The 17,915-nt window shown below is 40.7% G+C and overlaps 1 protein-coding gene across 1 annotated transcript in view; it reads right to left on the bottom strand.

Moving 5' to 3' along the window:
* Nucleotides 1-4,051: 4,051 nt before the first annotated feature.
* The window catches only part of LOC149837615 (hyperosmolality-gated Ca2+ permeable channel 2.3-like), a 214,014-nt gene continuing 200,150 nt past the window's right edge, over nt 4,052-17,915 (bottom strand). The window contains exon 10 of the mRNA XM_090006148.1: nt 4,052-4,467. Coding sequence (XP_089862274.1) covers nt 4,306-4,467 — 162 coding nt within the window. The 3' untranslated portion in view covers nt 4,052-4,305. The remainder of the gene's footprint in view (nt 4,468-17,915) is intronic.

Genomic DNA, 17,915 nt, shown 5'->3' with positions numbered 1-17,915 from the left:
TTTGAATCCCATAACTCAAACCTATCCCAACTCTTGGATTTGATTAAAGAGAAGGATAATGAGTGCTTTAGAGCATGAGTTCCAATTTGCCTTCATGGAGGAGACCTATTTGATTTGTTTCACTTCTAAGGCATGATGGATGGTTATGGTTGGTTTGAAATGAGCACACTTGGCTTTTCTGCACTTTTTAGAGTGGATTGTGCTTGGCATGATCATATGACATACTGTAAGTTTGTGACTTGAACACGTTTCTAGAGTCTTCTCCTCATAAGTATTCATTGTCGAGAGTAAGAAAGAGAAGCTAGATGAATGAATTAGGAGTGATTTTCGTTGATTTTCTTTCAATTTTGTATTATTTTCCCTGCTGTTTTAGTTTTGTAGTTGCACTAGCATGTCGATTTCTATAAGGTTCAGGAGTGATCCTCTTGTTCACTGCATCATAAGGCCAACTTCATCACCAATACCCTAGTTTGAATAGTTCTCAAAGAGGTGGACAATAATATTGTAGTTGCTTGTTGCACCTATTTCAAATTAGGGTGTTACTGTCTTTGCAAAACTTTATATGGTAGGGGCAACTTGCAAATATCGCTATCACCAAGTTGGGGGGATATCAAAATTCAAAACCCACGGGTAGTGTCTCTGACTACAAGGTCAAAGCTGGGTGTAGTCCTAGATGAGCATAAGGGACATAAAGTTTCATCAGATTTTGTTTGAAAATTCACTTAGTATGGCAACTGAGCTTGAACCATATAGGCGCAAAGGCATGCGTTGGGTGTGTTGCCTTTTAAGTAATAGTTGCCTACTTAAGATCAAGTCCTTGGTGCATGAAGTATTCGTGCAACTTCGCTTTTAAGGATATAACTGAGCTTTCGCCTACTCGTAAATGTCAGTCCACAATCTGTACTAGGTGAAAACAACTTGACACGAACCACCTTGAATGGCCTTTTGACTAAAACTAGATAAATCCTAAGCAGACTCTTGTCTGAGTCGATGCCTAAAATTAATACAGAGAAAGGTGATTGTGATGGAGATAATGATGGAGGGCTTAGGTTTATATAAGTCTAAACCCAATGGCTAAAAATAAATCTCTAACGACTAGTAATAAAGTTACAATTACTAGCGATAAATAGCCCTAAAATGCGCTCAACAACTAAGAATAAATTACTTTAGTGGGTCAAATGGCTAGTCAAAAAGAGTAAATGAGCTAGGTGCACTCAATGAACCAAAAGAGCAGTCATAAGGTCTAAAATGATCCTTAAAAGACTGAAAAGGTCCACCAAAAATGGTGGCCAATGATCAACCACGAGGTCAAAGACATGACAAATTTTGAACCATTATGAATATTAAAAGGTGCATACAAGGATATTGAATAGGTTATGATCAGGTCAAATAGTCAAAGTTGACTAATCAAAATTCCAAAAATTGTTAATAAAAAAGCTAAGTCAAAATCATCCCAAGCCAACTAAGACTAAGCTCCATATAATTTTTAGACAACTATCCAACAATTTTTTTAGGCTTGCAAAGATGAGAGATAGAAAATCGAGGGATCTAGGTATGGTTAGATGTATCAAAGATGAAACACAAAGGGTTTTAATCAAAGATGAGGAGATTAAGGAGAGATGGAAAAATTATTTTGAGAAGCTATTTAATGGAAGTCATGCTCAGGATCTTGGAGACTTCTCCATTCTTTTTTATAAGATGAATCGTGACTTCATGCGCAAGATTCAAAAGAAAGAAATTGCATACGATTTGAAGAAAATGAAATCAAGAAGGGCAGTTGGCCCAGATGGTATACCTATCGAGGCTTAAAAATGCTTGAGAGAGAAAGGTTTAGAATGACTGACAAATCCTTTTAACAAGATTTGACGGACAAATAAGATGCCTAATGAGTTGAGGAAGAGTACTTTGGTGCCTCTATATAAGAATAAGGGTGATATACAAGATTGCACAAACTATCGTGGTATAAAACTCATGAGTCATACTATGAAACTTTGTGAGAGGGTGATTGAGTATAGGTTGTCATGACATCAAAGAATCAATTTGGTTTTATAACTCAAAGATCAATTATGAAAGCTATATATCTTCTTAGACAACTTATTGAGAGATATAGAGAGAGGAACAAAGATTTGCATATGGTTTTTATTGATTTGGAGAAGGCATACGATAGAGTACCTAGGGATGTTCTCTGGTGGACAATGATGAAGAGAGGTGTTTATCTCAAGTACATTAGTATAATTAAAGATATGTACGAAGGAGTAATACCAATGTCCGCACTTGTGGAGGGGCGACAACCAATTTTCCTATAACGGTTGGGTTACATCAAGGATCTGCTTTAAGCCCTTTCCTATTTACTATAGTGATGGATGAGCTTACAAGATCAATTCAAGAAAATATGTCGTGATGTATGTTGTTTGTTGATGATATTATTTTGATTGATGAGTCTAGAGCTAGGGTTAATGCTAAGTTAGAATTATGGAGACAGACATTGAAAGCAAGAGGTTTTAAGTTGAGTAAGAGTAAGACAGAATATATGAAATGTCGGTTTAGTAAGTAACGAAGTAATGATGGGAGTGTAGTGAAACTTGGTGAGCAAGAAATACTGTTGGATGATTGTTTTAAATATTTGACATCTATCATTCAAAAGTATGGAGAAATTGATAGAGATGTAAATCATAGGATAAAGGTTGGGTGGATGAAATGAAAAAGTGCAACTGGAGTGTGCGATCGTAAAATGCCATTACGGTTGAAGGGTAAGTTTTATAGGACGACTATTAGGCCCACTCTACTATATAGTACAAAATATTGGGCTGCCAAGAGACATCATATTAAAAAAATGAGTGTAGCTGAGATGCGTATGCTTAGATGGATGTGTGAAAATACAATAAAAGATAAGATTCGAAACAAGGAGATACGTAAGAAGGTAGGCGTTGCATCCATTGAAATAAGATGAGAGAGAATCGTTTACAGTGGTTTGGACATATTCGGCGAAGGTCTAATGATGCTCCAGCTAAAAGGATGGAGAAATGAAAAAATATATTAGTTAAAAGAGGTCAAGGTAGGCCTAGGAAGACTTGGATGGAGATAATAGGAAAGGATATGAATGCTTTGAACCTCACCGAGGACATGGCATTGGATAGAAATGATTGGAAAAGAAGGATTCATGTGGAAGACCCAATATGATTTTCTGTTTTGGTTCATATCGCCGACCCCAATTGTTTTTGGAATGAAGGCGTAGTTGTTGTTGTTTTGTTGTTGTACCCAACAAATTTTTTCTTATATATATATATATATATATATATATATATATATATATATATATATATATATATATATATATATATATATATATATATATATATATATATATATATTGGCTACTAATAAAGGTATGAAACTAATTAGCTAAAAATCATAGGGGCAAGTTGTATCAACTCAATCTAACGAGGTCTTCAACATGGTTTGTTTGCTAAGGATCAAGATTTTATGAAGAAAAAATGTGATGTTTTGAGTTATGAAATTTTGACACATTGATTTTTTGACCCCTTTAAAACCTTAATTACTTGTCATAATCATATGATTCAAAACAAGTTTCCAACTAAACAAACCATGTAGATCATATCTGTAACATTTGATCTACAAAAAATTAAAACTTTTTGAAGAAAAAAGTGATTTCTACTCATGTTCCTTACCTTCATTAGCCAATATTTTACCTTATATTATGTCTTTGGTGTGAATGTGTATACGATGTCGATGAGTTGAAACTCAGGTGCAAATTGTTTTGACTTAATCTACCCTACAAATGTGTTCAGCATAGTCAACTTGTTAAAATTTGAAAAAAATGGCAGTGTAACCCCATAAAAGGATCGATTGAGGGCAGAAACTCCCAACACGAGCAAGTCATGGATATTCGCCACCAACTAGTAATTTTTTGCTGACTTCTCTTCTCTATCATTTCATCCATGACTAAAATGATAAAGTGTAAACTACGACAAGCATGAATTGTGGCATTTTTCTCCCATATACGTCCTCACAGAGCTTGGTCAAGAACACATTTTGCACACAGAAAGACCTAGGGGTTAACTTGCCCAAGAGCATTTTGTTTCTTTGGTGAGAAAATATACATATCCATGTGATAGGAAAGGAAATAACACGTGCACACACACATGCATGCATGCACGTACATTCTCACCTTTCAATGCAATTTCAAACACACCTATGTTCAGTTAGAGAGTCCACGGCATTTGCAAAACTGATAAAACAACCAAGAACCATGCACCAGAGAATAGGCAAACAATCATTATGCTTTTAGACTTCTGATCTAAGAAGTGGAGTTGTGTTTCGATCTTCGACCCTTGAAGAGTACTGCATTGGCAACAGTGCTGGATCACGATAAGCAGTGGCAAGTTTGTGAAAGAAATCATCCATCATTACGCTGTTCTGTGCTTCCCGGTCTTTCTTTATCAAGCTCTATCAAAACAAATGGATCCACATTATTCAACAGCAAAAAAAAGAGCTGTTTTGGAGAAAGTGAAGAAAGAAACCATAATAGCAAAAAAAGTTAAGAGGTTAAAAAAGAAATCAATCATTTAGAATCTGAAGAGTGCTATAGGTGGGCTCAACTGCAGTACAGGTTGACGTTCAGGACACTAGAAAACTTTTGATGCCTAACAAAATTAACCGAGCCTTATTCTAAAAGAAAAAAAGCCAAAATTAAACAGAGCCATGAAAGGCCATCAAATGGCAAGCACGTGTCATCAAACAAGCATACAATGGAAGTTCACTCACATGTCAAGTGATTGACATGGGGAGCATTAAGAACAGAAACAGTGTCAAAGAAGTCATCAAAGCAAATCAAGTCAAAGGTGGCAGTCTGGGCTAACAAGAGGATAAATCAAGGATGGGAAAGGGATAGTGGAAGGACCAAGTAGACTAACATGCAGGGGAGGAACATTTATAGGAAGACATACAAATGTCTCTGGATCTCTCATGTGCAAGTTGTTTTGATCTAATCCAACCTTATGGATGGATTTAGCAAGTTCAAAATAGTGGGAAACGGTTTTCGGATCATATTTTTTTTATGAAAAAACATGTTTTTATGACCCAGAAAAGTATCGCACATTGTAGTCCGCTGATTTTTGAAGCCTTATAAAATCCTGCCTACACGTCGTAATCAGATGATTCAAGAGCCAATTCCCACTAAGTGAAACACGCAGATCACATCTACAAGGTTAGTTTCATGAAAAACCAAAAAAATGAAAAAAAAAGAGGTGTTTGTACCTCATGTCACCATCACCATATATATATATATATATATATATATATATATATATATAGAGAGAGAGAGAGAGAGAGAGAGAGAGAGAGAGAGACTCCCCTTGGGAGTACATGGGAGATTTAGACCACCCATCAGATCAATAGGACAATCCAAGTTGGTTTCAACTGCAACGCATTCAAGGCTACAGTCTTTAGTAAATCAAACACCTTTCCAAGGTCCTTCCCCGCTTTTTCTGGTGCAACTTGAATGGCGGTTTTGCTCACAAAGTTTGATTTCATCACTTCATCTTAAAGACCTCTAACTTGACAAGCTATCAATTAATCGTACAATTCCACTGATTTCACTTTCTTATTAGTGATCTTATGCTTCTTGGCCATATTAAGATTTTGAGAAACCACCTAAGGTTCCAGAACTCCTTTGAAGTCTATACGCATCAATGTGAGCAAACATAAGGTTACATCTGAATAATTAAAGCGTAATATCAGACTCCAAAACCACAGAACGGGATTTTCACCACTTAGCTTTGACATTTCACCATTAATATAGCTAGTTTTTTAAATGGTTGTGGTCTGGAAAATACAAGGTCCAACCTGAGAATGTGAATGCTTGGTATAAATATGGACACAACATTGTTACACACACATGGGAAAATATTTGGTACTAATGAAGGTACAGAACTATTGAGTACAAATAAACTTTTTCCCATCATTGTTTCAATTTTTTTGCATATTAAACCCTACAGGTGATCTACATGGTCAGTGCAGTAGAAAACAGGTCTTGCTAAATAGGTTTTTAAAGGGCATCTCAACAGCCTACAATGTATCAAAACTTTATAACTTAAAAAATTGGGTTGTATAAAAAAATGATCCAATGTCTGATCCTTGAATCTACGTGGTCAGATTGGGTCGATACAGCATGCACACACACACACACACACACACACACTATATATATATATATATATATATATATATATATATATATATATATATATGGCACGGTGATGAATAAAACATGCTATTGGATTTCTGGTGTTTTTTTTTACTTACAGAAGTGTTCTATATGTTTGTTTTTATATGAATCACTTCTTGGAGCACTCTATTTCGATGCATGGATAGGTTTTTATAAGGTTTCAAAAATCAACAGCCTACAATTTTCATAAATTTTTTAGGCTCCAAATGCCATTTTTTTCATCTAAAATGCATGATTCAAGTGCCTATTTCTAGTAAATCAATCATGTTGAACAAATCTATAGGGTCAAAATTTCGATAAAAAACTCCAGAAATCCAATATCATGTTTCATTTAGCACGGTGCCCATTTTGTAGGTTTCCATTTTCCTTATATATGTATATAGAGAGAGAGGATGGTCCTACCCCGTTTTTGTTAGGTCCCGTTAGGAACCTCTAAAAAACATATTTTCAAGTATTTTTTGCTCAATCTGAACCGTTAGATGTGTTTATCATTGCTTATTTATTAAGAAGCAAGCTTTTTTCAAATTGATTTGATGTAAAAATGTAAATATTTTATATCATCAAATTTTAGTTCAATATCAACCATTGATTTTCTTACCTGTTTAAAATACACTGAGCATAAAAAATCTTAATCAAATACATGTTCTCTATTGAGTAAACGATGATAAACACATCTAATGGTTCAGATCAAGCAAAAAATACTTGAAACTATGTTTTTTGGAGTCTCCTAACGGGTTTCTCATCGGATGGACTTCCCATAACAAGCAGACAAATAACAGAAACACCGTACGAATCACCGTCCCATTTTTACACACTAAACAATGGCCCACAAGAAGAGCAAGTCCCTAAAAAAAAATGAGCTCATATCATATCAAAAGTTGTTTATTCCCCACCCACCCACCCACAAAAAAAAAAAAAACGAAAAACAGATTCTTGCAACAAGAAATGGCTAGAAGAACAAAAGACATTACCAGCAACAAGAAATAGCCAAATTTTTGCAATAAATTGGCCATCACCAAACAGCCATTGAAGGACCAACACAGGGGAGCCCCCCCCCCCCAAGAAAAACGGAAGAGGGGAAGAACGAAGGGGAGAGAGAGAGAGAAAGAGCATGAAACCTTGCAGCTGCCTCTGCGCTTCTCCGAGAGAAGGGGTGTGGGAAGCGAAGAGAGAGAGAGGGGAAGAGGGGGTGGGACGCGCAGCACCACCGTGTTGCTTCTGCCACGAGCTCCGTAGAGAGAGAGAGAGAGAGAGAGAGAGAGAGAGAGAGAGAGAGAGAGAGAGAGTTAAAAGTGATGAACATTGGCTGTCCGATCTCACTTAAAATCAGACGGCCAACGTTTGTTCGAAGGCCATCCGATGAGAAACTCGTTTGATGATACAGATTTCTCATTATATATATATATATATATATATATATATATATATATATATATATATATATATATATATCAAGAGAGAGAGAGAGAGAGAGTCACTAGAATATGAGAACACATCTATATGCTTGGTTTTATAAGGACCATCTCTTGCATAAAAAAGATATTTTAAGGCTTTAAAACAGAGTTACCGGAAACGTGCATGTACTAGGGGAATCGCGCTTCCCCGAGACGTGCTTCGAAAGTGCGAAACGCGGCGCTTCCGAAACGCGTGGGGAAGCGCATGAAAAATATAGGAAGTGTGTCCCCCTTTAAAGGGGTACGCATCCCCCTTTAAAGGGGGACACATTTTTTAAAATGTCAAGTTTGCCCTTTTTTAAAAAAAATTAACACGTAAAAAACAAAAAATTTAAAGAAAATCGTTTTTGAATAAGGGCAAAATGGACATTTTCAAAAAATCATAAAGATAAAAAAAAGAAACTTAGGGTTTTTGTTTTTTTCATCTCTCTCTCTCTCTCTCTCATTTTCGGCCACCGGCAACCTCCTCCTCCATTGACGTTCGACGACTGACGACCTCCTCCTCCATTGACGACTGACGACCTCCTCCACCATTCACGTCTGACTACAGGTGACCTCCTCCACTAACATTCGGCGATGTCTTTGTTTAGGTACGCTCTCTTTTCTCGATTCTCTCTCCTCTGTCATTTCTCAGCCCTCCATTGTTGCTGTTTGATTTGCTATTGAGTCTCGATCGAGCTCGATGCGTGTTTGGTTGGAAGTGAATGGAAAGAAACCGATGGGTTTGATTGGGTTTCAGCCGTGCTGCACATTGGCGATACTGTCAGTGTGCGTTAGATACATGAATTTTTAAGATGTCTTGGTGACATCGATCGATTCTTATCGGCGAAGCAGGATTTCTGCATTGATCGTTCACAGGGAGTCACTTTGCTCGCTGCGATGCTTGGTTAATAGCAAAGTCACAAATCTCGTTATTGATATTTTCTCGACGGCGAACGAAAATATTGCAATAAATTGAAGAAATTTGTTTTTTTTTTTTTGGGGGGGGGATCTATGTACATTTAAAACTTAAAAATGTATGAGAAAACACAAAAAAACATTCAAAATATAAAAATGTAGATATCATGTTAATGATATTGCAACAAAAACCATGATATGTTCAAAATGTCTCATTTTTTGTGGGGGGATTGTATTTGTTTCTGAAGATCTTGCGCTAAAATAACGTGGCTTAAAAAATCCTGAGATATTTTTTTGAGTATGGTTAATAGATATGAAGTGCATTGGGGATTTGGGGGGTTACTAGTTAATTGGGCGACCCTACACTATTGTGTGTACTCAGTTGAGCTAAGATTAGGCTTGGTTAGGTGCAATGTTTTTTCCACTCTTCATTATCTTGTTGGGTCTGCAGTGTCACTTGCAATCTTGTTTTAATCAATTAACCAGGAGAAATGTCTAACTAAGAAATAATGTAGCCTAGGGAATTTGGATCATGTTGGTTGTGTTAATGCCTTCGTTACCCCCATTCCTTTAGTCTAAAATATCCTAGTATGTGGGTGGAGGTTTGTCAACAAAATATACATGCATAAATTATAAGGAGTTTTGTCTTTTTTCCTAATGAGTTACTTTTGGATGTTGGCATGCATTTTGGTGTTAGGAAGATATGCGGAGAAGCTCTTGTACACAATTAATTGGATTAACACATTGCGTTTTCTATGAAGTGAAGGGAAAAAGTCAAGTTGATCATGCATGTGGTCTCATTGTTACGAAGCCCACGAATGCTTCCCTTTCGATTCTTATTCGCTTCCCTTTCGATTCTTATTCGCTTACCTTTCGCTTCTCATTCGAATCCTATGTCGCTTCGTTCTTCGCTTCTTAGGTCGCTTCTGAGTCGCTTCCTGGTTCGCTCCTAAGTCGTCCCTGCACAAGCACGGAGGAGGGGACACCACCCAGGTGGCCGCCGGAAGGCCGATCGAACCCTCGCCGGTCGGTGCGTCGCCGGAGAAGAGCCGAGAACGGGAGAGAGAGAGAGAGGGAGAGGAAAGAGAATAGAGCGAGGGCAAATGCCCTCGCCCGAGGCACCCTAACCCTTTTTAAAAGGGGGGTGTACCGGCTTCTCGAAAATTCAAGAAGCCGGGTCCGGGTCCAGCCCGGATCCAGGATCGCCAGCTGACCAAGACACGTGTCTGACACGTGCCTAGCGCGTGTCTGACACGTGTCGGACTCGTTTTTTTTTTTTCCAGACATTACATCCTTCCCTCCTTAAAAGAATTTTGTCCGCGAAATTTTATTGCGAAAAGACTCAAGCATACAATTCAGGGTATTTATCCCTTACATCAGCCTCTGGCTCCCAAGTACACTCATCAAAGCCATGGTGTCGCCATCGAACCTTAACAAAAGGTATCGTCCTGGATCTCGTTACTCGCTCGCAACGATCAACAATCTCCACTGGTTTTTCCTCGAAGGTTAGGTCATCTCGAACATCCACGTCGCCAAAGCAAATAATATGGGATGGATCGTGGACGTACTTCCGCAACATAGACACATGAAAAACGTTGTGAATTTGAGCATATTGCGGAGGTAACGCCACCCGATAGGCCGTCCCACCTATCCGCTTTAAAACCTCGAAAGGTCCAATATATCTGGGACTCAATTTCCCTTTCTTTCCGAAACGTAAGACACCTTTTGTCGGAGATATCTTAACAAACACCATATCTCCAGCTGCGAAGGACAGCTCTCGACGACGACGATCGGCATAACTCTTTTGCCGGCTCTGAGCAGTACGAAGACGCTCCTGAATACGTTGCACTTGCTGGGTATAGTGCTGGAGTACGATGGGTGACTCAAGCCTTCGCTCACCTACCTCTTCCCAATAAACTGGTGCTCGACACGGTCTCCCATATAAAGCTTCGTATGGGGCCATGCCGATACTTGCGTGGTAGCTATTATTGTAGGCAAATTCAACCAAGCAAACGTGAGAATCCCACTCTCCATGCCACTCGATCATACAAGCACGTAGCATATCTTCCAGGGTCTGAATAGTGCGTTCCGACTGCCCATCAGTCTGAGGGTGGAAAGCTGTGCTAAACTTTAGTTTAGTTCCCAAAGCTTGCTGGAGCTGCTCCCAAAATCTCGAAGTGAACCTTGAATCACGGTCGGATATAATAGAAATTGGCACCCCATGCAGACGAACGATCCCCCAAATATACATATCCGCAAGGCTGTCGAGCGACTGGCCGAGACGGAAAGGCAAGAAGTGCGCAGATTTAGTGAGTCGATCAACTATTACCCAAATTGCGTCGTGCTTTTTCTTCGTTCGAGATAACCCGACAACGAAGTCCATAGCGATATCCTCCCATTTCCATAGCGGGATCTCCATTAGCTGCGTGACTCCACCCGATCGCTGGTGTTCGATCTTAACCTGTTGGCAAGTCAAACATCTAGCCACGAACTCTGCTACTTCACGCTTCATGCCGCTCCACCAAAAACTCCTCTGTAGATCTTTAAACATCTTTGTGCCTCTAGGATGGATGGTATACTTCGATCCATGCGCTTCGGCCAAAATTTCATTCTTCAGGACAGGGTCACTAGGGACCAAAAGGCGATCTTTAAACCAAACACTACCGTCTTCCTTCAGACGGAACGAAGAACCGTCCTGAGCCGCACTCGACTTAAACCCTTCATAGCGTGGATCAAGCCTCTGCCCAACAATAATTCGGGCAGACAACTCCGGAAAGACTATGAGGTTTGATAAACGCAACGAGCCTGTTGAAGAAAAGAAAGGTTTCCACGAGACAAAATCCTCGATCATCCTCCACTCAGCAGCCAATGTGCTGACCAAAACTCCAGAGGATTTGCTGCTAAGGGCGTTTGCTACAACATTCGCCTTTTCTGGATGGTAGGAAAGCGAAAAATCGTAATCCTTAAGAAACTCGAGCCATCGCCGCTGACGCATATTTAGATCCTTTTGAGAAAAGAGGTATTTGAGACTCTGGTGGTCAGTGAAAGCTTCGAACTGCACACCATATAAGTAATGCTGCCAAACCTTTAATGCAAAGACTACCGCGGCTAACTCAAGATCATGCGTAGGATAATTCTTTTCGTGCGGTTTGAGCTGACGAGAAGCATATGCTATCACTCGGCTATTCTGCATAAGAACCCCGCCCAGGCCCGTGCCTGAGGCATCGGTATAAATCACGAACCCTTCCTGGCCAGAAGGCAAGGCCAGGATAGGAGCAGAGGTAAGGCAATCCTTCAAAGACTGAAAGCTTGCCTCGCAACTATCGTCCCATACAAACTTAGTCTCTTTCTTCAGCAGCTTGGTCATAGGTTGAGCAATCTTGGAGAAATCCTGGATAAACCGGCGGTAGTATCCAGCTAATCCCAGAAAGCTTCGAATGTCACGCACATTTCTTGGTTGTTGCCAGTTCAACACGGCCTCAACCTTCGCAGGATCCACAGACACCCCATCCTTCAAGATGACGTGCCCTAGAAACATCACTTCCTCGAGCCAAAATTCGCATTTGGAGAACTTAGCAAACAAGTGCTCCCTTCGCAAGGTCTCCAAGACAATGCTCCCGGTGTTGCTCCCAACTCTCTGAGTAGACCAGGATGTCGTCGATAAATACGATCACGAAGGTGTCTAAGAAAGGCCTGAACACTCGGTTCATAAGGTCCATAAAAGCTGCTGGGGCATTAGTGAGTCCAAAAGGCATAACAGTGAACTCAAAATGCCCGTACCGAGTACGAAAAGCTATTTTCGCAACATCGCCTTCCTTGATCCGAAGCTGATGATATCCGGATCTAAGATCAATCTTGGAGAAGACCCTAGCTTTCTGCAGTTGATCGAACAGATCCTTAATACGCGGTAACGGATATTTATTCTTTATCGTGACCTGGTTGAGCATTCGATAATCAATGCACAACCTCAAAGATCCGTCCTTCTTTTTCACGAACAAAACAGGAGCCCCCCAGGGTGACACACTAGGGCGAATAAACCCCTGAATCATAAGCTCCTGAAGCTGCTTTTGAGCTCTTCAAGCTCTGTAGGCGCCATACGGTACGGAGCCTTCGAGACGGGTGCGGTGCCGGGCAACAAATCAATACAAAACTCCACCTCTCGGGGAGGAGGAAGACCAGGCAACTCTCGGGGAAAAACGTCGGGGTAATCACGTACTATATCCAACTCGCCAAGGGGGATTAGTGACTCAACTGACTGAATAAGATTCACGAGAAAAGCGGAACATCCCTTCTGTAAGAAGCTCTGCGCTTTAAATGCTGAAATCATCTTGGTCTCCCGCACCGACCGTGGAATCCGAAATTCCACCTTCGAAGAGCCTGGAGGAGACAGAACAATTTTACCCTCACGGCATAAAACCTTGGCATGGTATTTGTGCAACCAATCCATGCCCAGGACAACATCAAATTCAGACATCTCGAGCAAAATGGCACAGGCTGGCATATGTCGCTCAGCCACGACCACATCTAAATCTGGCAAGTAGGTGGCGCAAACTGTATTCTTCCCGATCGGATTATAAACATCTAAAGCAGAGTCTAATCGAGATACAGGCAATTTCAATTGTGCAGCAAAACTTGCAGAAATAAACGTGTGAGTGGCACCACAATCGAAAAGAACAAAGGCCGCACGATCTGCAACTAAAATCGTACATTGCACGAGATCTCCTCTAGTCAACTGCTCGGCCGTAGCTGTATAGACTCGCGCAGGAGCTTTTTTCACGCCGCTGGTCTGTGGCTGCTTTGGCTGGGACGACGGTGGTGCCTGCAGCTGCAGGGGAGGCTGGGACGCACCAGTGGCCTGCCTGAATTCGTCTACCGCCTTCTTGCGGCAATCGCGGATGAAATGGCCCATCTTGCCACAATATAAACATCCGCCTGTCTCGCGGGGACAAGGCTGACCCGCATGAAATCTCCCACATTTACCGCAAGCTCCACTAGGAGGTCGTCGTGGCGGACGGTACTGGTTTCGCTGCCTTTTTGCCGGGAGACTTGACAGCTTCTCTCCTTCCATCTTCACAGGCAGAACTGACTACTTACCTTCTTCAATTTTGACGGGCAACAACGGTTGCTTGGCCTGACCACGTGGCTGCATCCGTCTTCGATCGCCACCTGTCGAAGGTGGCTTCCAGGTCTGAATGCTCTTGGAACGCTCCCAGTCATCATTGAGGAAGGTAGCTGTCTCGACAGCCGCTGCTAAGGTTGCAGGCATGCTAGTAAGAACTCGGTGCTTGAGTCCTTCCTTTAGGCCTCTGATAAACTTTCTTGCCCGTTCACGCTCATCTTCGAAGAGGTTGGGACAATGCCTCTCCAGCTGTTGAAACTTGGCCGCATATTCATTCAAAGTCGAGCTGCCCTGAGACAGCTCCAAAAACTCGATCTTCTTTTTCTCCCTTGCATGAGAGGGAAAATAATTGTCGAGAAATGCCTTTCTAAAAGTCTCCCAAGGCACAATGTCGATGCTTGAGAATCGAATCCTTCGTGTGGTATCCCACCAAATACGAGCCTCATCCTTTAAACGAAATGACCCAAATAAAGTCTTTTTCTCCTTAGGAACTGTGAGGACGTCAAAGACTCGTTCGATTTCACTGACCCAATATTCTACCGCATCCGGGTCTGGTCCACTGGAAAAAACAGAAGGATCCAATTTTAAGAATTTCTCGAAAGAGACCCCCTACTCAGGAGCCTGACTTCTCTGCGCAGTCCCTTGATTTCGGATCGCTTCAGCTAACACATTCAGAGAATCCATAATGAATCCCCTGCGCTCAAGTCCGTCCTCTGACAAATCCTCATCTGGTCGACGAGCCATCCTTAAAAATAAACATAAGAGATGTCAGAATACACCAAGACAATTAAGAAACAAAAGATATTTTATAGATCTTCAAGTCGCCGCATATACAAAAATCCCAGCGATGCTGGTATACAAGCCAAAAGAAAGAACTTTATCCGCATGAGAGTTCGCAGCCTCTCTTAAAAAAGTTGAACAAAAATTTACAAACACTCCCTTCTAAGGATGTTCAAACTGTCAAAGGTATTCTCTCTTATTCCCCGTACGCCTAAACCTGCGTCGAGGGACAAAAGGGAGTGGCTCATCCGAGGAAACTCCATATCATACATCGGAGTCGAAGGCGTGTAGTCCATTGAAACCGAACCACTAGTGGACGAATCTGAAATATTGATTAGAAAATCAACACCAGGAATTGGGAGAGCAGGGCCCTCAGAGATTACTGGGGGCGAAGGTTCGAGGACCGCCAAAGGTAAATCTGGCACATTAAGGTCAGGGATGACAGCTTCAACAGAATCCTGGACTACAGTTGCTCTATCCTGCTCTTCTTTAAGAAGACAAAACTCTAAGGTGTGTCCGGAATCGCCACAAAAGACGCACTCAAGTGGTACAAGGGTGGGACCACTACCATCTGAGAATTCCGGCATAGCTTGCCGACCTGCCTGGACTTGCGAGGGTAGATGTCCTCTCATCCGAACATATACCGAGGACCATGTTGCTGCCAAAGGTACCTGAAACTCTGGGGGCAGTGGGCTACCTGTCTCATCTGTGAAGATCGGTGGGGGTGGGCGATTAGCCCAACACTCTTCCCAAGACACCATACGTCCTCCTCTCTCAACATAGAGGCCCCTACCTCTAACCGAATGAGCGCGCATTCTACGGCCACCCCTGCCGTGGTGGTCACTCGAACCAGCTGACGGATCCATTACACACAAGTATTGTTCAAAGTAAGAGCAATGCATTAATTTTATCAAAGCAAGAAAATTAAGCGTCTACTTACAGTGCGGTGGGAAGCTCGATGATCAAGGCTCAACCGTTCTCGTCCTGGCACTGATACCAAAAGTTGTAACACCCCAAAAGTTCGACTCGAGAGAAAAAGGTTTGCATAGAAATACCTTCAAAAAAATCAGAGTTTGCAGCAAGGATTTTCGAAGATACCAAAGGATTTTAAAAACACGAGTCAAGTCTTCTGGGTACGTTAGCAAAAAGACTCATCGCAAATACAAGTTCATTTTCTAAGCCAAAATAGTGAGCGGAGAATAAAAAGTACATTCATAAAAGAAAGAGTTTCATTTATACAAGGCAAAAGGGTGTCCACCCCCAAAACAACAAAAAGGTACAAAAAACCAAATAGCCAGCGTGTCGACGAGAGAGGCAAAGCTTTGACCACGTAGCATCTGCACCACCGCCTATAAGAAGAGCTACCTGTCACCTACACCCATAAAGCATGGGGCTAGTCCTGAAAACTGGTAGGTACGCAAAAGGAATAAAATGAACTAATCTAAAGCATGCTTGAACAGAAGCAAGCAGAAACAGATACCATCTACACAAGTAACCAGCAAGACTAATCGATATATCATAAATTCAAGCAAACTAGTGATACAGTGATATCAATGTAACTGTAAGCAATCATAACCAGGCTTATCATGCATACCTTCCAACTATCGTAAACAACAGACAGATAGTAAGGTAAAAGCAAGCAGTACGAGAATAAATAATTGTGAGCATGCCATACTGTAATCTACATCTACTTGGTATCCCTTCTAAAGTATGAAAATCTTGGCCATTATGGTTTGGAGAAAACCGTGAAGATACTAAAACTGTGTGTGTGTTGTTGTTGTCCCTCAACACGGGAGAATTCACCACTTTACCTGGTGGTGGTGTGTAGACACAACTGTTGTTTTGGTATACCAAGAAAGTGACGCCTATGGATTTGGATGTCTCGGGTGTCCCGACATTAAATTTGGATGTTTAATGTTTCGAAGGCGGTTTCGGTCGAGGGCTAAGTTTAGAACCGAGTAATAAAATATAACTTGTGTGCTAAGTTACCCTAAGACCTAACTTAACCTCGGAAAATTTTACTCGTTTAGAGTATCCACGAACAACGGTAATAAAAAGAGGAACTTAAATTGTGTGCATTTAATAGGGACATGCATATGAAAAGAAAACTCTGATAAAAGATAATAATTTATTCATTCATGTGTATAGAAATCATGCATATTTCTGTCATGCATTAGATCATGCATATTTACTTATTCTCTTACTTGTGATATATGGATGATTGCATGATATATGCTTTCTATTGCATGAATACATGTATTTATTATAAAATTGATGTCCATATTGATAATAATTGTTTTTTTTTGTTCTGCAATTGTTCTATGTTGCTTAACGATTGTTCCCTATTGCATAAATTGTTAAATGGGTTATAAATTTGTTATAATTGCATCCCTCTAAAATATTGCATGAATCTTATTTAATTCATTAGAGCGATTCATACACAAAAGTCTTTGGATTCTAACACCCCTACTTTTATGTTTTTCGGAGCCTCAGAGGCCCAGTGAGGTGACTTGCTTTCGAGAGAGTTACGAGGAGAACACACGATTGATTGACAGATTTTTTTGGACAACGTGACTCTTCTTTCTACTTTATTTATATTTTATTTGCTTATGTCTCAGACTTTATGCACTTTAATTAAATAAAGTTTGGTTTAGTTTGAAAGATGAGTATAAGATCTCTTGTGATTGTAGATGTGTTGTAACTGTAAAGGCCTCGAGTTTCTGAGAATGTTTCCGCACTTGAAAAAAAAAATTGCTACTTTTTCATGGGTACGAGATGGGGTCATTACAGTTATAACTATAGTAATAATGGTAATATAACCTATATATATATATATATATATTTAAAGAGTTAGATTAGAAGGAGTTTCTATTTCCCAAGGAAATATAACTCTTTGTAATTCTAGAGTTAGTGGGGAGTTTCTATTTCCCTTCTTAGTGGGGAGTTCTATTTATATTATAATAAGGGGTGTGAGCCCTCTCTCTCTCTCAATCACGATTTTGAGAGAGGGAGAAAGCTGATTTTAGAAAAAAAATAGAGAAAGGGGTTGTACCAGGGTTACCGGAAGTGCCTAGCTAAAAGGGGAAGCGCGCTTCCGAAGCTTGGGGGGAAGCGTCCCCCTTTTTTGGGAAGCGCGCTTCCCTTTAATGGGGGACGCGTTTCCCTTTAATGGGGGACACACTTCCTTTTAATGGGAAGCGCGCTTCCCATCACGCTTCCCCCTCGCTTCCCCCACGCTTCCCCCTCGCTTCCCCTATTTTTTTCATTTTTTTTTTTTTGTATTTTGTATTTTTTATTTTTATTTTTTCGCTTCCCCCTCGCTTCCGAGACACTTCCCGAATCGCTCCTAAGTGGTCCCACGCTTCCTAAAATTTTGAAAGTGCCTCGCTTCCCGCTCCCGCTTCCCGTATCGCTTCCC

The sequence above is a fragment of the Nuphar pumila genome, chromosome 5 (genome assembly GCF_984573655.1).
Source record: "Nuphar pumila chromosome 5, dmNupPumi1.hap1.1, whole genome shotgun sequence".
Lineage (NCBI taxonomy): Eukaryota > Viridiplantae > Streptophyta > Magnoliopsida > Nymphaeales > Nymphaeaceae > Nuphar > Nuphar pumila.
This window is presented reverse-complemented; position numbering and strand designations above follow the sequence as displayed.